We start from the raw sequence: 21,594 nt of genomic DNA, 5'->3' as shown, positions 1-21,594 counted from the left end.
TGGATCATTCTGTGGCTGTTCGGTACAGACAATTTCATGTCTCTCGCTTTATTAAAGATGATGTAGAGGGCAGCATGGACATCAAGATTTAAAGGCTGGCTAAGTTATACCGGAGCCATTGGCATAATCTTTGAGAACTTCTGGACAACAGGAGAGTGCCCAGACTGGAGGATGGCAAACAGTTGTCCCCATCTTCAAAAGGAAAAAAAGGGATCCCAACAATTATCGTTCCAGTTAGTCTGACATCACTACCAGGAAGATTCCTAGAGCAGATAATTAACAGAGAGTCTGTGACATCTAGAAAGCAATGCATAATACAAAAAGTCAACATGGGTTTCAGAGAAACAATCATGCCAGGCAACGGATATTTCTTTGAATAAATTACCAGCTTTTAGACTGAGGGAATACTGTGGAATTGTTGATCTTGAGTTCAGTAAGGCCCTGAACAGTTTTTCCATGACATTCGCAAACAAGCTTGTAAATGGGGACTAGACTAGAACGTTGGGCCAAAGCTAACGCTAACAAAATGAACTTCAACAGGGAGAAATGTAAGGTACTGCACTTAGGGCAGAAAAATGAAATGCACAGATATAGGATGGGGGACACCTGGCTGAACAAGACTACATGTAAAAGGGATCTGGGAGTCTAAGTAGACCACAAGTTCAATATGAGTCAACAGTGCGATCTGACAACTAAAAAGGCCAATGCAATTTTAGGCTGCATCAATAAAAATATAGTGTCTAGATCAAGGGAAGTCATAGTGCCACTCTATTCTGCTTTGGTCAGGCCCCACCTGGAATATTGTGTCCAGTTCTGGGCACCACCATTCAAAAAGGACATTGAGAAACTGGAGCGTGTCCAAAGGAAGGCAACTAAAATGGTGAAGGGTCTGGAAACCATGTCCTATGAGGAATGACTTAGGGAGCTGGGGATGTTTAACCTGGAGAAGAGAAGGTTAAGGGGTGATATGATAGCCCTGTTTAAATACTTGAAGGGAGGTCATATTGAAGAGGGAGCAAGCTTGTTTTCTGCTGCTCCAGAGAGTAGGACCCAGAACAGTGGATCCTAGCTCCAGGAAGTGAGATTCCACCTCAACATTAGGAGGAACTGTCTGACAGTAAGAGCTGTTCAACAGTGGAACACTCTTCCTTGGAGTGTAGTGGAGTCTCCTTCCTTAGAGGTCTTTGAACAGAGGCTGGATGGCCATCTGTCAGGGATGCTTTGATTGAGTTTTCCGGCATGGCAGGGGATTGGCCTGGATGGCCCTTGTGATCTCTTCCAACCCTATGATTCCTATGAGTAGGAAGGGGGTGCTTAACATTTTCGTTATCTACTGATTCTGAAAAAGCACTCCTGCTCCTTGAATTTTTTGACCCACTATGCTCACTAGACTATGGAACGGAGTAAGTCTAGCTGAAAAAGAAATGATTTGGAGAACACATTTTCAGGAAAGAAATGGCAGGAAAAAGAGCAATGGAGCACCGCTTGCTTCAACCAGCCCATCTTCCCTGTAAGTGGTCCCTTGTCTTCCTTTTTTACTTTGGTGTGGCTGGAATAAGTAGATAATAAATAATAATAAAAATTTTATTTATATCCCGCCCTTCCCACGATCAGGGCGGCTTACAACAGGTTAAAAACAGCTCAACAATACAACAATTAAAATACATAGCAATAAAAAGCAGCAAAAAAGCCCCATAGCCCAACCTCTTGGCCACGGAAGAGGAGGGAGGCCCACAGGGTTTTATTCGGGGAATGCCTGCTGGAACAGGAAGGTTTTTAGGTCCTTCCTGAATTGGGCCAGGGTGGCAGACGAGCGGAGCTCAGTGGGCAGCGCGTTCCAAAGGGCTGGGGCAGCCGTGGAAAATGTCCTCCGTGTCGTGGAGGCTAATCTAGCCCCAGGCACCTTCAGTAGCTGCTGCCCAGACGTTCTAAGGGTGCGAGGCGGAATGTACGGGGAGAGGCGGTCCTTTAGGTATCCTGGGCCCAAGCCATTTAGGGCTTTATAGGTAATCACCAACGCCTTATATTGAGCCCGGAAGCGGATGGGCAGCCAATGGAGATCATTCAGCACCGGTGTTATATGGCTGGCCCTGGAAACGCCAGTGACCAGCCTGGCTGCCATATTCTGCACCATTTGAAGCTTCCGGGTTTGGTATAAGGGTTGCCCCATGTAGAGTACATTGCAGAAATCCAGTCTCGAAGTTACCAGAGCATGTACGACAGTTTCTAGGTCCCTCTGGGCCAGGTATGGGCGCAGCTGGCGAATCAGCCGAAGCTGATAACAGGTGCTCTTGACCGTGGCATTCACCTGAGCAGTCAGATGAAGCGACGAGTCAAGAAGCACCCCCAGACTGCGCACGGAGTCCTTCACAGGGAGCGTGACCCCGTTCAGGACAGGTGGAACCACCGCCATTCCTGGACCAGGAGAACCTATCACTAGTACCTCCGTTTTCTCTGGATTCAATTTGAGTCGGTTTTCCCTCATCCAGCCCATTACTGACTCTAGACAGGCCACGAGAGGAGAGACGCCATCCCCAGTCACTGCATCAGTCGGAGACATAGAGAAAATGATTTGGGTGTCATCAGCGTACTGATAACCCCGCGCCCCATGTCTCTGGATGATCTCTCCCAGCGGTTTCATGTAAATGTTAAATAGCATGGGAGATAGAATGGCTCCTTGAGGGACCCCGGTTTTAAGGGGCCTCTCGTCGGAGCACACGTCTCCCAGCTGCACCATCTGGGACCTCCCGGAGAGGTAGGACCGGAACCACTGGAGCGCAGTGCCCCCGATTCCCACCTCTGCCAGGCGCCCCAGAAGGATACCATGGTCTATGGTATCGAAAGCCGCTGAGATGTCCAAGAGCACCAACAGGGACACGCTTCCCCTGTCGATGCTCAGATGGAGATCATCGACCAAGGCGACCATGGCCATCTCAACCCCGTAACCCACCCGGAAGCCAGTTTGAAATGGGTCCAGATAATCCGTTTCATCCAAGACCGCCTGAAGCTGGATCGCAACCGCCCTCTCGATCACCTTACCCAAGAATGGTAGCAGCGAAACAGGCCGATAATTATTATGAACCAGGGGGTCGAGGGAGGGCTTTTTTAGGATCGGTTTTACAATGGCCAATTTAAGATCCGATGGAAATAGCCCATCCCTGAAAGATGTATTAATTATCCGGCGTAACAATAATGTTACCGCCGGTCCCCCCTGGGCCGCTAACCACGAGGGACAGGGATCAAGAGAGCAGGTTGTTTCTGCTTTCAACTGTACTGTTTTGTGTGTCCCTAATTGGACTGCAGGATGACCAATAATGTTAGCTTGTACCTGAAATAGTGAATGAAGTCCTTAGAATTAAACTTTATGCTTTGGGCAAAAAAAAACTGTGTCAAGAAATCTATAAGAGTGCTTTCAAAAAGGGGCCAATTAGAGACTTTTAGGCTTATTTCAAAAAAGGGGAAATGTGAGTCTCTGTAAAATTAGCACAGATAATGATGCAATGAGGATCCCACAGCAAGGCGTTAATTTCTTAGTAACAGGAAGTGCAACAGAAGTATTTGGTTGGCAAAACACAGGGTTACACTGTGAGAAATCTGTGGGGAGAGCAGATGGGTGCTTTTACATATGTCCATCTTGATTCAGCTGAAAGTAAATCCAGAACTCCCACTCAGATGATGCTGCCAGCCCACTTCGTCATCCCACTCATTTCAACAATTACAGCCAGAGAAGCTGGTTGTACAGCTATACATTTCCAATGGGGCTAAGACTGTCATGATTTAAGGGTTTGTCCTCTACTAATGGGATGGTACTCAAGGGGATGCATTCTCATTTTTGATATGATATCAAACCAACACCAAAAATAAAACCATTCCCCTGGTTGCCAATTAGCTTCTGTGCAAGGTACAAAGTGTAGGTTATTACTTTTAAAGCCCTACATTGTTTGGATCCATATTAGCTACAGAATTGCCTCCTCCTTTAAAATCCGCCCTGTGCACTCTGGTCCTCTGGTGGGCATTTACTCCAGCCAACCAAGGCTTTGGGTTGGTGATTGCCAGCCAGAAGACATTTTCTTCAGCCACCCCTAGACTGTGGAACAACCTGCCGGAACAGATTCAGCAGTTGAATACACTGTCCAAATTTAAAGCATCATTGAAGACTAATCGCTTCCGACAGGCCTAACCAGATGATTTTTAAAACTGTAAATTTCAAACATAGATTGTTTTAATACATATGTGTCTTGTTTGTTCTTTTAAACTGATGTATGTTTTAACTGATGTTGTGTTCTTAACTAATATATATTTATTGGTCTGTTGTTGTTCCCCACCTCAATCCATGGGAAGAGGTTGGTAAGAAATAAAATAGGAGTAATGATGATGATGATGATGATGATGATGATGATGATGATGATGATGATGATGATACAGATTCTGATTCTGGTCCTTGTTTGTCATCTCCTTTTATCCCAAAGTATTTTGAGAACACTGGCCAAGATCCTGCCTTGCATTCATATCTATGTAAACATAGCTATGAATGACCTAAGGCAGTGTTTATTGATTTGTGGACCACAGATCCCCAGGGGGCTGTGATGTCCTCACAGTGGATACATGAACGCTTGAAATCTGCTCAGCCCACCTCCTCTCCACAGCCATGTGGCAGGAGCCAAGGCAAAAGTTGGGGTGGCTGAACCTGCATGTTGCTGTTCAATCTGCTTGAGCCACAAACTGGTGGCAAGAAGGAGAAGAAAAGTCTCCCTTCTCCCTTTGGCACCTCTAAGGGAAGCTTTGGAACCACTGTTCTAGATGGACTCTTGATCTGTTACAGCAAGCCAATGCCTACCTTTTCAAAAAGGAATAAAAAAATTAATTAAAAAAAAAGGAATAACCTCCCAGATGCTTCCTAAAAGCTCATCAAAAGGGATGCTTTGAGAAAGTATGAAGATGTTATCCACCCACTAACCATGGGGCTATGTTGCAATGGTAACGACTCACTTTTTGAAACATCCTTTCCTAGAAAACTTTGTTTATATATTTCTTATCCTGCAACTCCTAATGAACATTTGCTGAAGGATTTTTTTCTGAAGAATTTTGGAAAACCAAGCACATCAGATTGCCCCTATCCACATACTTGCTGACATTCTCTAAAGTATAACTACTGGATCCAGTAGATAAGTGAAATTTCTGAGTTCAGATATAACATACGTCAGACTGCCAAATGCTGGGGCCATACAAAAGCAAGGTGGGTGGATAGCATCTTCACATCCTTCCTAAAAGTATCTCTTTGAGTGAGCTTTTAAGGAGCATCTGGGAGGTTGTTTCTTCTTTAAAATGTAGGCATTATCAAGGGTCCATCTAGAACAATGGTTCCACGCTTTTGATTCAATGTTTTGGACTTTATTTCCCAGAAATTTGAACCAGTATGGTCACTGCACAGGAATCCTGGAAGCTGAAATCCAAAACATCTGAGGGACCAAAGGATGATAAATAGTGATTTATAACATGAATGGGGTCTGCATGGTCTTCCAGATTTTGTTGAACTCAATGGCAGCACTGAATGGTTGCAGGGGGTGCAGACCACACCAGGTGACACCCCAAAGGAAAAGTGACACTCAGTGGGGCCCTCCTTCCACTGTGGCAGAGGAGCAAACAGGCCCTTATGGTTTTGACTGGCCTGGCTCTCTCCCCAGGAAGCTAGCCAAGATGGCAGCAAGGGTGGCAGGTGAGCAAGGAAGTCAGAGGGAAGGGTGGGGCAGGATACTGCCACCACCCCCAGCAGCCCCCTTACATGGGTATCACCAAGCCTGATGATGCCAATGGTCGAACTGCTTCTTCCATCACCCTACTGGCTGTGTTGGCTACAGCTGATGAGAATAGCACACCAACAACTTATAGAGGACCACATGATCCCCACCCCAATCACAATGTTTGACCAAAACCCCCAAAACAAAACCCCTTATATTACTCAAAAGTAAGTTCCAGTGAATTCAGCTGTGCTGTCTCCAAGATAAATGGGCATAGCATTACTTCAAATGTGAAAGATCTGAAATTTTAACTATCTCAGTTCCAAACATCTTAAAGCAGGACCAGTATCCACGGTCTCCAGAAATTGATTCCAGACCTTACTCATCTGTAGCAGGGGAAGTATTTATGTGATCTTCCAAATGATGTTGGAACAAGGATGTTATGGTGGGAGTCTACTACAGACCCCCAAGTCAGACTGAGGAATTGGATGATGTCTTTCTAGAACAGATGACCACACACTCAGAAAGGAATGATGTAGTAGTGATGGGCGACTTCAACTATCCTGATATCTGCTGGAAGTCAAACTCAGCAAAATTCTAAAGGTCTAGCAAATTCCTCACTTGCCTGGAAGACAATTTCATTGTCCAAAAGGTGGAAGAGGCAACAAGGGGGTCAGCTATTTTAGATCTGATCCTAACCAACAAGGATGACTTGGTTAATGGGGTGCAAGTGGTGGGATGAGTAGGTGGAAGTAACCATGTTCTCCTGGAGTTTGTAATACAGTGGAAATGAGAAACCAGGCATAGTCAGACACAAATTCTAGACTTTAGGAGAGCGAATTTCAGTAAACTTAGAGAAGAATTGAGGGTGATTCCATGGTCAGAAATACTAAAAGATAAAGGAGTTCAGGACGGATGGGAGCCTCTCAAATGAGAGATACTGAAGGCACAATTTCAAACAGTTCCAGTGAAAAAGAAAAATGGGAGGTGTCTCAAGAAACCAGGATGGATGACTAAGGAACTTTCAACCGAGCTAAGTTTTAAACAGAGCATGTACAAGAAATGGAAAAAGGGGGAAATCATGAAAAAGGAATTCAAAGAAATAGCAGGCACAGGGGTAAAGTCAGAAAAGCTAAAGCACAGAATGAACTCAGGCTTGCTAGAGAGGTTAAAGACAACAAAAAGAACTTTTTTGGATATGTCCGCAGCAAAAGTAAGAAGAAGGAAATGGTAGGGCCATTGCATCGAGAGGATGACAAAATGTTAACAGGGGACAGAGGAATTACTCAACACCTTCTTGCCGTCTTCCTCAGAAAAGGAAAAGGGTGCCACCTGAGGATAATGGAGGCAGAGGACAGAATAGGGGAATTTCAGCACAGAATAAGTAAAGAGATAGTAGAGGAACACCTTGTTAATCTAAATGAATTTAAGTCTCTGGGACCAGATGAACTCCATCCAAGGGTATTAAAGAATGGCAAATGTAATATCGGAGCCATTGGCAATAATCTTTGAAAACTCCTGGAAAACAGGAGAATCCCAGCAGACTGGAGGAGGGCAAACATTGTCCCCATCTTCAAAAAGGGGGGAAAAAAAAGGATCCCAACAATTATCATCCAGTTTCTGACATCAATACCAGGAAGATTCTAGAGCAGATCATTAAACAGAGAGTCTGTGAACATCTAGAAGGCAATGCCATAATCACAAAAACAAAGTCAACATGGGTTTCAGAGAAAACAAGTCATGCCAGACAAATCTGATCTTTTCTTTGAAAAGTACCAGCTTGTTAGATGAAGGAAGCTGTGGAGATATTTATCTTGATTCAGTAGGGCCTTTGACAAGGTTTCCCATGACATTCTTGCAAACAGCTGTAAAATGTGGACTAGACACAGGTAACTGTTACATGGATTTGTAACTGGTTGACCGGCTAAACCCAAAGGGTGCTCAACAATGGCTCCTTTTCATCCTGGAGAAGTGACCAGTGGGGTCCCCACAGGGCTCGTCCTGGGCCCGTGTTATTCAACATCTTTATCAATGACCTGGATGACAGAATTGGAGGCATACTTATCAAATTTGCAGATGACACCAAATTAGGGGGAATAGCTAATACCCAGAGGACAGGATCAAGATTCAAAATGACCTGAATAGACTAGAAAGCTGGGCCAAAGCTAACAAAATGAAATTCAACACAGGAAATGTAAGGTATGCACTAGGGCGAGAAAAATAAAAGCACAGATATAGGATGGGGGACACTGGCTGAATGAAACTACATGTGAAGGGATCTAGGAGTCCAAGTAGACCACAAGTTGAACATGAGTGAACAGTGTGATGCGGCAGCTAAAAAGGCCAATGCAATTTTAGGCTGCATCAATAAAAGTATAGTAGTGTCTAGACAAGAGAAGTAATAGTGCCACTGTTATTCTGCTTTGGTCAGGCCCCACCTAGAATATTGTGTCCAGTTCTGGGCGCCACCATTCAAAAGGCCATTGAGAAACTGGAGTGAGTCCAAAGGAGGGCGACTAAAAATGGTGAAGGGTCTAGAAACTGCCCTATGAGGAATGACTTGGGAGCTGGGGATGTTTAGCCTGGAGAAAAGAAGGTTAAGAGGTGATATGATAGCCCTGTTTAAATATTTGAAGGGATGTCATATGAGGAGGGACAAGCTTGTTTTCTTCTGCTCCAGAAACAGGACCCGAACAATGGATGCAAGCTACAGGAAAAGAGATTCCACCTGAACATAGGAGGAACCTCCGGACAGTAAGGGCTGTTCGACAGTGGAAGCACTCCCTCGGAGGGTGAAGTCTCCTTCCTTGGAGGCTTTAAACAGAGGCTGGATGGCCATCTGTCAGGGATGCTTTGATTTGGATTTCCTGCATGGCAGCTGGTTGGACGGGATGGCCCTAGTGGTCTCTTCCAACTCTACAATGTGAGGATTCTATGATTCTATGTTGAATTGCAGCTCCCAGTATTTCTCACCATTGCCTATACTACTAAGCCTGATGGGAACTGCAGTTCAGCAACATTGGGTCAAACAGTTTCCACCTTTGCCCCAGGGAAGATCTAGCAATCAGACATAGGAGTTTATCACACTGGGGCTAATTTTGGCATTAAAGAGAGATTAAACGCATCCCGCAAATAAACAAAATGGCAAGTAATTGCACGAATGATTATCACATTCATTTTGTAAATAAAGTGATATCGGAAGTGCATGTTGCTGAAACCTGAAAGTAAAAAGAGTGTGTTAATGCTTCTTTGTGACCACTTAATGGTGGGTTTTTGTGCGATGTTGTGTGAAATCGTTACATGTAATACACATTTCCAGGATTCACAGGACAATTCCTGATCTTCCTTCATGTGATAAACTCGCAATGACAACAAAAGAAACAAACAAAATCAAATAATAGAAACATAGAACTGTAGAGTTGGAAAGACTCAAGCCCTACATACAGGAACTCAAACTCAAAGCGCCTCTGACAGATGGCCACCAGCCTCTGTTTAAAGACCATTTATGTATTATAATATCAAATATATTGTATTATTATATAAATCCTTTTTTACAGAAGCCTCACCTTTTGGGGTGTATCCAAACAATGTAATACAATGTAATCAGTATAAAAGACTATAACTTGATATATATACCCGATCGGGTACGGGATGAGGGACATCTGTCAGTCCCATAAGGGACAGGCTTTCTGGCCCCAAATAAGAGGCTAAGAATAAGGAATACCTAGCAACCCTAAAATCATCCACCTTCTCACAAATTGTCCCATGAAAGCCTAAGGAGGTGAGAGCAGTTGGGAAAGGAGAGAATCACATCCCCAAAATAAAATTCAAATGTACTTGATTCCAACCAAGCTTGAACAGGAAAAAGAAACCAGAAAAGAGGGGAGACCTAAAACCAGTTCTTTGAGAAGCAGGAAACAGTATAATCTGGAAGAGTGGAGGCATACCCCTGCTGGTTCCTTGCCAAGTATCTCAGCAGCCTTTTCTTTACTGAGGCTCAGCTGAAGCCAGGCTGGGCAGGTTTTGATGAGCTTGTCAAGAACACTGATGCCTGGTGTTGGGAAGCAGTTTCTTGGAGAAATAGATTGGCTTGGCTGGGTCTTATTTTCCTGTTCATCACCACCTTCTGTGACGGGTCTAAAAGAGAGAGAGAAACAAACACCTATGAGGCAGCAGCCATGGCAGCTTATACTGAGCAGAGGAGTCTTAGACTGAAATGTATGGGAAACCAGATGTTGCAATTATTCTGTTGGTGTGCATATTAGATCTCCCCAGCATCTGTCCCTCAGCTAGTAAATGGAATCTGTGGGACTCTCAGGCAAGGCAAAAAGCTCAGGAGTCCCCCACAACAGAATGCCTTAATGCATTAGAAAAGAAGGCTGAAACAGAGCAGCAGAGTAGCAGTTTTCTCCATGCCTCTGAATGCTTTCGGAGCAGTTCCATTCTCTTCCCAAGGAAGACAGTCATAAACGCATGTCTTTTGTCACACTGGAAAAAATCTGTTCAACAAAAGACATGCTTTATGAATGTCTCCCTCTGGAAGAGAACAGAAGTGCTATGATGGGTATGTAGAGAGGTATGGAGAAAGCTGCTACTCACCTGCTCTGTTTTAGTTTTCTTTTCTCATGCAGTAGGGCTCGCTGTGAACAGATGTGGCTCAGAGCGAATTTAGCAGATTATCACACCACCCTTTCCTGCCCTTTCTCCCCGTGTTAGGTGCAGGATGTAAACTTTAATGCATGGATTTTATCGCACACCTCCATGCCCAGGCAGGAGGCATCCCGTACCCAATCTGGCATCTTGTACCTGACTGGGATTTCTCCTGCATCTTGCAAAGAAAGGAAAAATCCTGTTCTTTCAAAAAGTGCAGGAGAAGTCCGGATTGGGTATGGGATGCTCAGATTGGGAACAGGATACCTCCTATGCAATAAAATCAATGTATTAAAGTTTACATCCTGTGCCTAGCATGGGAGGAAAGGACAGGAAAGGGTAGTGTGATAATCTCCAAAGTATGGAAGAGTAAAAGTGGGAGGAAGAGAGAGAAACTGGGACATTTTAAAAGGAGCTGGAAAAGGGAGAGACAGAGGATTAGTTGCCACTGTCCCTGCCAAATTGGGACAGATGGATGGTATGGAAGAGACAACTTTCTAGAACAAATGTATTTACTATCTGTATCAAGGGATGGGAGTGAGTGAAATGTCAATAATAATAACAACAATAATTGCTTCAACCTTCATCTGAGGTAGGTTGCACTCTCCCAACTTCTGTCCTACATAATACTGTTGATTCTTTGTGTTCTTTATGGATCCGAGAAGTAATCCTGATTTACTCCACTTTACCTGCCATGGCTCAATGCTGTGGAATTCTGGGATGTGTAGTTTTGTGAGACATTTAGCCTTATCTGAGAGAGAGTTCTGGTGCTGCAACAAACTACAATTCCCAGAATTCCATAACTTTGGACAATGGCAGTTAACATGTTGTCAATCTGGATTATTTCTGCAGTGCAGATGCAGCCTCTGTGGCAGATAGTTCACACAGGACTGGATGACTGATAGATTTTTAAGAGGTATTATCTACAAATTGTGATCTAGGCTGCTGCTATACTGCAGAATTAATGCAATTTGACACCACTTTGACTGTCATGGCTCTGTCCTATGGAATCCAGGGATTTATAGTTTGTTGTGTCACCAGAGCACTCTGATAGAGAATGCTAAATAACTTACAAAACAACAAATCCTAGAATTCCATACTGTTGAGCCATGACAGTTAATGGTGTCAAATGCCATTAATTCTACAGTATAAATGCTGCTCAAGAAGAATCTACTGAATGCTAGAAGTAAGGGAAATAACACTTCTGTCATTTCAGTCCAATCTCACTTGGGGTGGAGAAAAGCAAGAGCAGCTAATCAGAAAGAGAACTTTCTAATCTTTCTATTCCAAAAAGGTGGAGAGCAACCACATACAGTACCACTATTCCAGCAGCAGTAACTCTGTTGTACTGCAGTTTCATTACCTGAAGCCTATTTTATACACATAGAGACATACAAGCATACACACACACACACCAGCCCTCAGCAATGGATATTATTCCACAAATACAGCAATACTCTGAATGTATTTACTTTTGAATCTGAGCAAATTTTCAGACTACATCACATAGTGCAGTTTATAGCAGCTGGGAACTTCATTAAGGTTTTTTTTTAGTGAATCCCAATAGAGGCTTTGCAAGAAGATTGTCAACACTTTAAAAATAAATACACAGATTGTCTTCTGTCTAAAGTTAGATTTGTTCACAGATGTGAAGAGCAGGTGGAATTGTATTTGTGATGACTGATGTTTAAACACAACCCTTGCCACGTTATTGCAAAAGAAACTGACTGGTGGTAACGTGCAAACCAGAGCCTGGAACATTATTTTAAAAAGTGATGTGTTGGCTGTTGCTTTTCATAAAGTTAAAATATAAACGTGTTATTTAAGAGTAAAATGCTAGTAATATGCTGCTTTTTGTTATTGATCGTGGTTGCAAAGATTACGTAAAATTGCCCTCAAATCCCTGCTAATGACTGCCCAGCAGTATTCTAGAATAACAGTCAGATGTTTTATATTACACCAGAAATAACTGGATCACAGTTGAGTTCTGTTATTTCACAAAAATAACTTTGTTGTGCCCGCATTACTGCAAAAAGTGGCATGCCCAGTAAAGGTGTTACTCTTAATGTGCTACTTCCAAACCTGAATTATTAGAGAGCTGTTGCTAAGGTTTTTTTGTGGAGGAGGATTTAGAAAGGTCAAAAATAGTGATGTGGAGAGGGCTTAATCCTTCCTTGCTCACCATTTTCTTGCATTGAATTGTCAGCCATGGGAGTAAAAAGTTTAAGGAGGCTCATATGGGTGCAGGGGATAAAGCAGATTTTGGAAGTACCATTTGCACACAATGATGGGCAGGAGAAAAGTAAACTTTCTTCTCACTCCCCAAACTCATTATTTCCCCCTTCTATAGTTACTTGCATAAAAGGCCACTGAGGAGATTATCAGACCAGGGAGGTGGAGGGAGCATAATCCTGGCTAAATCATGCAATTGTGTGGCAGATTTTCAGATGACGTTTTGCTCATCCAGGACCTATCTCAGAAACAGGAATGCTCCAGCAACAAAACCACTTGTGGGGGAAATCCTGTGAACGGCTTCTCAATAGCGCAACTGAAGCACGATTGCCAGGGTGCAAAAGCTAATCGGGCTTCATTCATGCTATTGGGGAAGCAACTTGGGACCTTTAAAGTTTAAAGGGTCTGCATTTTGGCACAGGCAATTTTGTTTCATTGCCAGGATTGGGTTTGCTGTGGATTTCAGTCTTGTTTGAGGTGTAGGGCTCAGTTACTTGGAGGACTGCCTCTCCCCATACAATCCGCCCCGCACACTTAGGTCAGCCGGGAAGAATTTGCTTAGGATCCCGATGGTGAGATATGTGTCAACCTCACAAAGGGCCTTTTCCATCTCGGCCCCTAGGATCTGGAACACCCTTCCCGATGAGCTCCGCTCCACCACCTCCCTGGATCTCTTTAAAAAGAGACTCAAGACCTTCTTGTTTCGGCAAGCCTTCCCCGATGTTTCTTGATATCATGTGACTCCTCCCTATATCTACTGTACTATTGACTGCACTCAGCTATCTTGGATTTGATGTAATGGTTTTAATTTGTATAACTGTAATGTTTTTATTGAAGTTTTATTTATGTATTGCATAATACATATGTATTCTGTATTATCTACTCTGTCATTGCAATTTTTACCTGTACACCGAGTGTCAGAGATAACAAGAAACTCAGACTGCCAAATGCTGGGGCCATACAAAAGCAAGTGGGTGGATAGCATCTTCACATCCTTCCTAAAAGTATCTCTTTGAGTGAGCTTTTAAGGAGCATCTGGAGGTTGTTTCTTCTTTAAAATGTAGGCATTATACAAGGGTCCATCTAGAACAATGGTTCCACGCTTTGATTCAATGTTTTGGACTTTATTTCCCAGAAATTGAACCAGTATGGTCACTGCACAGGAATCCTGGAAGCTGAAATCCAAAACATCTGAGGGACCAAGGATGATAAATAGTGATTATAAACATGAATGGGGTCTGCATGGTCTTCAGATTTTTTGAACTCAATGGCAGCACTGAATGGTTGCAGGGGGTGCAGACCACACCAGGTGCAACCCCAAAGGAAAAGTGACACTCAGTGGGGCCCTCCTTCCACTGTGGCAGAGGAGCAAACAGGCCCTTATGGTTTGACTGGCCTGGCTCTCTCCCCAGGAAGCTAGCCAAGATGGCAGCAAGGGTGGCAGGTGAGCAAGGAGATCAGAGGGAAGGGGGGGCAGGATACTGCCACCACCCAGCAGCCCCCTTACATGGGTATCACCAAGCCTGATGATGCCAATGGTCGAACTGCTTCTTCCATCACCTACGGGCTGTGTTGGCTACAGCGGATGAAATAGCACACCAACAACTTATAGAGGACCACATGATCCCCACCCACAATCACCAATGTTTGACCAAAACCCCAAAAACAAAACCCCTATATTACTCAAAAGTAAGTTCCAGTGAATCAGCTGTGCTGCTCCAAGATAAAGGGCATAGCATTACTTCAATGTGAAAGATCTGAAATTTAACTATCTCAGTTCCAAACATCTAAAGAGGACCAGTATCCACGGTCTCCAGAAATGATTCAAGCCTTACTCATCTGTAGCAGGGGAAGTATTATGTGATCTTCCAAATGATGGTTGAAACAAGGATGTTATGGTGGGGAGTCTACTAAGACCCCCAAGTCAGACTGAGGAATTGGATGATGTCTTCTAGAACAGATGACCACACACTCAGAAAGGAATGATTTAGTAGTGATGGGCGACTCAACTATCCTGATATCTGCTGGAAGTCAAACTCAGCAAAATCTCAAGGTCTAGCAAATTCCTCATTGCCTGGAAGACAATTTCATTGTCCAAAAGGTGGAAGAGGCAACAAGGGGGTCAGCTATTTTAGATCTACCTAACCAACAAGGATGACTTGGTAATGGGGTGCAAGTGGTGGGATGAGTAGGTGGAAGTAACCATGGTTCTCCTGAGTTTGTAATACAGTGGAAAGGAGAAACCAGGCATAGTCAGACACAAATTCTAGACTTTAGGAGAGCGAATTTCAGTAAACTTAGAGAAGAATTGAGGGTGATTCCATGGTCAGAAATACTAAAAGATAAAGGAGTTCAGGACGGATGGGAGCCTCTCAAATGAGAGAGATCTGAAGGCACAATTTCAAAACAGTTCCAGTGAAAAAAGAAAAATGGGAGGTGTCTCAAGAAACCAGGATGGATGACTAAGGAACTTTCACAGAGCTAAGTTTAAACGAGCATGTACAAGAAATGGAAAAAGGGGGAAATCATGAAAAAGGAATTCAAAGAAATAGCAGGCACAGGGGTAAAGTCAGAAAAGCTAAAGCACAGAATGAACTCAGGCTTGCTAGAGAGGTTAAAGACAACAAAAAAGAACTTTTTTGGATATGTCCGCAGCAAAAGTAAGAAGAAGGAAATGGTAGGCCATGCATCGAGAGGATGACAAAATGTAACAGGGGACAGAGAAAAGGCAGAATTATCAACACCTTCTTGCCTCAGTCTTCCAGAAAAGGAAAAGGGTGCTCAACCTGAGGATAATGGAGGCAGAGGACAGAAAGGGGAATTTCACACAGAATAAGTAAAGAGATAGTAGAGAACACCTGTTAATCTAAATGAATTTAAGTCTCGGGACCAGATGAACTCCATCCAAGGGTAGTAAAAGACTGGCAAATGTAATATCGGAGCCATTGGCAATAATCTTTGAAAACCCTGGAAAACAGGAGAATCCCAGCAAGACTGGAGAGGGCAAACATTGTCCCCATCTTCAAAAAGGGGGGAAAAAGGATCCCAACAATTATCATCCAGTTAGTCGGACATCAATACCAGGAAAGATTCTAGAGCAGATCATTAAACAGAGAGTCTGTGAACATCTAGAAGGCAATGCCATAATCACACAAAAAGTCAACATGGGTTTCAGAGAAAACAATCATGCCAGACAAATCTGATCTCTTTCTTTGATAAAAGTACCAGCTTGTTAATGAAGGGAATGCTGTGGATATGTTATATCTTGATTTCAGTAGGGCCTTTGACAAGGTTTCCCATGACATTCTTGCAACAAGCTGTAAAATGTGGACTAGACAAGGTAACTGTTACATGGATTTGTAACTGGTTGACCGGCTAAACCCAAGGGTGCTCAACAATGGCTCCTTTTCATCCTGAGAGAAGTGACCAGTGGGTCCCACAGGGCTCTGTCCTGGGCCCAGTGTTATTCAACATCTTTATCAATGACCTGGATGACAGAATGTGGAGCAACTTATCAAATTTGCAGATGACACCAAATTAGGAGGAATAGCTAATACCCAGAGGACAGGATCAAGATCAAAATGACCTGAAAGACTAGAAAGCTGGGCCAAAGCTAACAAAAGAATTCAACCACAGAAAATGTAAGTATGCACTTAGGGGAAAAATAAAATGACACAGATATAGGATGGGTGACACCTGGCTGAATGAAACTACGTGAAAGGGATCTAGGAGTCCAAGTAGACCACAAGTTGAACATGAGTGAACAGTGTGATGCGGCAGCTAAAAAGGCCAATGCAATTTTAGGCTGCATCAATAAAAGTATAGTGTCTAGATCAAAGAGAAGTAATAGTGCCACTGTATTCTGCTTTGGTCAGGCCCCACTAGAATATTGTGTCCAGTTCTGGCGCCACCATTCAAAAAGGCCATTGAGAACTGGAGTGAGTCCAAAGGAGGGCGACTAAAAATGGTGAAGGGTCTAGAAACCATGCCCATGAGGAATGACTTAGGGAGCTGGGATGTTTTAGCCTGGAGAAAAGAAGGTTAAGAGGTGATATGATAGCCCTGTTAAATATTTGAAGGATGTCATATTGAGGAGGGAACAAGCTTGTTTTCTTCTGCTCCAGAGAACAGGACCCGGAACAATGGATGCAAGCTACAGGAAAAGAGATTCCACCTGAACATTAGGAGGAACCTCCGGACAGTAAGGGCTGTTCGACAGTGGAATGCACTCCCTCGGAGGGTGATAGGTCTCCTTCCTTGGAGTCTTTTAAACAGAGGCTGGATGGCCATCTGTCAGGGATCTTTGATTTGATTTCCTGCATGGCAGCTGGTTGGCGACGGATGGCCCTAGTGGTCTCTTCCAACTCTACAATTGTAGGATTCTATGATTCTATGTTGAATTGCAGCTCCCGTATTTCTCACCATGCCTATACTAACTAAGCCTGATGGGAACTGCGTTCAGCAACATTGGGTCAAAGTTTCCACCTTTGCTCCCAGGGAAGATCAGCAATCAGACATAGGAGTTTATCACACTGGGGCTAATTTTGGCATTAAAAAGAGATTAAACGCATCCCGCAAATAAAGCAAAAATGGCAAGTAATTGCACGAATGATTACACATTCATTTTTGTAAATAAGTGATATCGGAAGTGCATTGTTGCTGAAATCCTGAAAGTAAAAAGATGTGTGTTAATGCTTCTTTGTGACCACATTAATGGTGGGTTTTGTGCGATGTTGTGTGAAATCGTTACATGTAATACACATTTTTTCCAGGATATTCACAGGTCAATTCCGATCTTCCTTCAGTGATAAACTCCATGACAACAAAATGAAACAAACAAAATAAAAAATCAAATATAATAGAATCATAGAACTGTAGAGTTGGAAAAGACCCAAGCCCTACAACAGGAACTCAAACTCAAAAGCGCCTCTGACAGATGGCCATCAGCCCTGTTAAAGACCATTTTATGTATTATTAATATCATAATAATATTATTTATATATATAAAATCCTTTTTTACAAGCCTCACCTTTTGGGTGTATCCAAACAATGTAATACAATGAATCAGTATAAAAGACTATATACTTGATATAATACCCGGATCGGGTAGGGATGAGGGACCTGTCAGTCCCATAAGGGACAGGCTTTCTGGCCCTCAAATAAGAGGCTAAGAAATAGGAATACCTAGCAACCCTAAACATCACACCTTCTCACAAATTGTCCCATGAAAGCCTAAGGAGGTGAGAGCAGTTGGGAAAGAGAGAATCACATCCCCAAAAAAAATTCAAATGTACTGATTCCAACTCAAGCTTGAACAGGGAAAAAAGAAACCAGAAAAGAGGGGAGACCTAAAACCAGTTCTTTGAGAAGCAGGAAACAGTAAAATCTGGAAGAGTGGAGGCATACCCCTGCTGGTTTCCTTGCCAAGTATCTCAGCAGCCTTTTCTTACTGAGGCTCAGCTGAAGCCAGGCGGGGCAGGTTTTGATGACTTGTCAAGAACACTGATGCCTGGTGTTGGGAAGCAGTTTCTTGGAGAAATAGATTGGCTTGGCTGGGTCTATTTTCCTGTTCATCACCACCTTCTGTGACGGGTCTAAAAGAGGAGAGAGAAACAAACACCTATGAGGCAGCAGCCATGGCAGCTTATACTGAGAGACGAGAGTCTTAGACTGAAATGTATGGGAAACCAGATGTTGCAATTATTCTGTTGGTGTGCATATTAGATCTCCCCAGCATCTGTCCCTCAGCTAGAAATGGAATCTTGGGACTCTCAGGCAAGGCAAAAAGCTCAGGAGTCCCCACACAACAGAATGCCTTAGCATAGAAAAGAAGGCTGAAACAGAGCAGCAGAGTAGCATTTTCTCCATGCCTCTGAATGCTTTCGGAGCAGTTCCATCTCTTCCCAAGGAAGACGTCATAACGCATGTCTTTGTCACACGGAAAAAATCTGTTCAACAAAAGACATGCTTTATGAATGTCTCCTCTGGAAGAGAACAGAAGTGCTATGATGGGTATGTAGAGGTATGGAGAAAGCTGCTACTCACCTGCTCTGTTTTAGTTTTCTTTTCTCATGCAGTAGGGCTCGCTGGTGAACAGATGTGGCTCAGAGCGAATTAGCAGATTCAACCACCACCTTTCCTGCCCTTTCTCCCCGTGTTAGGTGCAGGATGTAAACTTAATGCATGGATTTTATCGCACACTCCATGCCCAGGCAGGAGGCATCCCGTACCCAATCTGGCATCTTGTACCTGACTGGGATTTCTTCCTGCACTTGCAAAAAGAAGGAAAAATCTTGTTCTTTAAAAAGTGCAAGGAGAAGTCCGGATTGGTATGGGATGCTCAGATTGGGAACAGGATACCTCCTATGCAATAAACAATGTATTAAAGTTTACATCCTGTGCCAGCATGGGAGGAAAGGACAGGAAAGGGTAGTGTGATAATCTCCAAAGTAGGAAGAGTAAAGTGGGGAGGAAGAGAGAGAAACTGGGACATTTTAAAAGGAGCTGGAAAAGGGAGGACAGAGGATTAGTTGCCACTGTCCCTGCCAAATTGGGACAGATGGATGGTATGGAAGAGACAACTTTCTAGAACAAATGTATTTACTATCTGTATCAAGGGATGGGAGTGAGTGAAATGTCAATAATAATAACAACAATAATTGCTTCAACCTCATCTGAGGTAGGTTGCACTCTCCCAACTTCTGTCCTACATAATACTGTTGATTCTTTGTGCTCTTTATGGATCCGAGAAGTAACCTGATTTACTCAACTTTACCTGCCATGGCTCAATGCTGTGGAATCTGGGATGTGTAGTTTTGTGAGACATTTAGCCTTATCTGAGAGAGAGCCTGGTGCTGCAACAAACTACAATTCCCAGAATCCATAGCATTGGACAATGGCAGTTAACATGTGTCAATCTGGATTATTTCTGCAGTGCAGATGCAGCCTCTGTGGCAGATAGTTCACACAGGACTGGATGACTGATAGATTTTTAAGAGGTATTATCTACAAATTGTGATCTAGGCTGCTGCTATACTGAGAATTAATGCAATTTGACACCACTTTGACTGTCATGGCTCTGTCCTAGGAATCCAGGGATTTATAGTTTGTGTGTCACCAGAGCCTCTGATAGAGAATGCTAAATAACTTACAAAACAACAAATCCTAGAATCCCTACTGTTGAGCCAGATAATGGTGTCAAATGCCATTAATTCTACAGTATAAATGCTGCTCAAGAAGAATCTACTGAATGCTAGAAGTAAGGGAAATAACACTTCTGTCATTTCAGTCCAACTCACTGGGGTGGAGAAAAGCAAGAGCAGCAATCAGAAAGAGAACTTTCTAATCTTTCTATTCCAAAAAGGTGGAGAGCAACCACATACAGTACACTATTCCAGCAGCAGTAACTCTGTTGTACTGCAGTTTCATTACCTGAAGCCTATTTTAGACACATAGAGACATACAACATCACACACACCCAGCCCTCAGCAATGGATATTACACAAATACAGCAATACTTGAAGTATTACTTTGAATCTGAGCAAATTTTCAGACTACATCAATAGTGCAGTTTATAGCAGCTGGGAACTCATTAAGGTTTTTTTTTTAGTGAATCCCAATAGAGGCTTTGCAAGAAGATTGTCAAAACTTTAAAAATAAATACACAGATTGTCTTCTGTCTAAAGTTAGATTTTTCACAGATGTGAAGAGCAGGTGGAATTGTATTGTGATGACTGATGTTTAAACACAACCTGCCACGTTATTGCAAAGAAACTGACTGGGGGTAACGTGCAAACCAGAGCCTGGAACATTATTTTAAAAAGTGATGTGTGTGGCTGTTGCTTTCATAAAGTTAATATAAACGTGTTATTTAAGAGTAAAATGCTAGTAATATGGCTTTTTGTTATTGATCGTGGTTGCAAAGATTACGTAAAAATTGCCCTCAAACCCTGCTAAGGACTGCCCAGCAGTATCTAGAATAACAGTCAGATGTTTTATTACACCAGAAATAACTGGATCAAGTTGAGTTCTGTTATTTCACAAAAAATAACTTTGTTGTGGCCATTACTGCAAAAGTGGCATGCCCAGTAAAGGTGTTACTCTAATGTGCTACTTCCAAACTCAGGTGCAAACCTGAATTATTAGAGAGCGTTGCTAAGGTTTTTTGTGGAGGAGGATTTAGAGAGGTCAAAAATAGTGATGTGGGAGAGGGCTTAATCCTTCCTTGCTCACCATTTTCTTGCATTGAATTGTCAGCCATGGGGTAAAAAATTAAGGAGGCTCATATGGGTGCAGGGGATAAAGCAGATTTGGAAGTACCATTTGCACACAATGATGGGCAGGAGAAAGTAAACTTTCTTCTCACTCCCCAAACTCATTATTCCCCTTCTATAGTTACTTGCATAAAAGGCACTGAGGAGATTATCAGACCAGGGAGGTGGAGGGAGCATAATCCTGGCTAAATCATGCAATTGTGTGGCAGATTTTCAGATGACGTTTTGCTCATCCAGGACCTATCTCAGAAACAGGAATGCTCCAGCAACAAAACCACTTGTGGGGGAAATCCTGTGAAGGCTTCTCAATAGCACAACGAAGCACGATTGCCAGGGTGCAAAAGCTAATCGGGCTTCATTCATGCTATTGGGGGGAAGCAACTTGGGACTTTAAAGTTTAAAGGGTCTGCATTTTGGCACAGGCAATTTTGTTTTCATTGCCAGGATTGGGTTTGCTGTGGATTTCAGTCTTGTTTGAGGTGTAGGGCTCAGTTACTTGGAGGACTGCCTCTCCCCATACAATCCGCCCCGCACACTTAGGTCAGCCGGGAAGAATTTGCTTAGGATCCCGATGTGAGATATGTGTCAACCTCACAAAGGGCCTTTCCATCTCGGCCCTAGGATCTGGAACACCTCTCCGATGAGCTCCGCTCCACCACCTCCTGGATCTCTTTAAAAAGAGACTCAAGACCTTCTTGTTT

At 43.2% G+C, this 21,594-nt stretch overlaps 1 protein-coding gene across 1 annotated transcript in view; it reads right to left on the bottom strand.

Annotated features, from left to right (window-relative positions):
* RIN3 (Ras and Rab interactor 3) overlaps positions 1-21,594 on the bottom strand; it is a 126,948-nt gene that overhangs the window by 79,086 nt on the left and 26,268 nt on the right. Inside the window, 1 exon segment of the mRNA XM_042446149.1 lies at positions 9,686-9,875. Coding sequence (XP_042302083.1) covers positions 9,686-9,875 — 190 coding nt within the window.

Source organism: Sceloporus undulatus, chromosome 1 (genome assembly GCF_019175285.1).
Source record: "Sceloporus undulatus isolate JIND9_A2432 ecotype Alabama chromosome 1, SceUnd_v1.1, whole genome shotgun sequence".
Classification (NCBI taxonomy): Eukaryota; Metazoa; Chordata; class Lepidosauria; order Squamata; family Phrynosomatidae; genus Sceloporus; species Sceloporus undulatus.
This window is presented reverse-complemented; position numbering and strand designations above follow the sequence as displayed.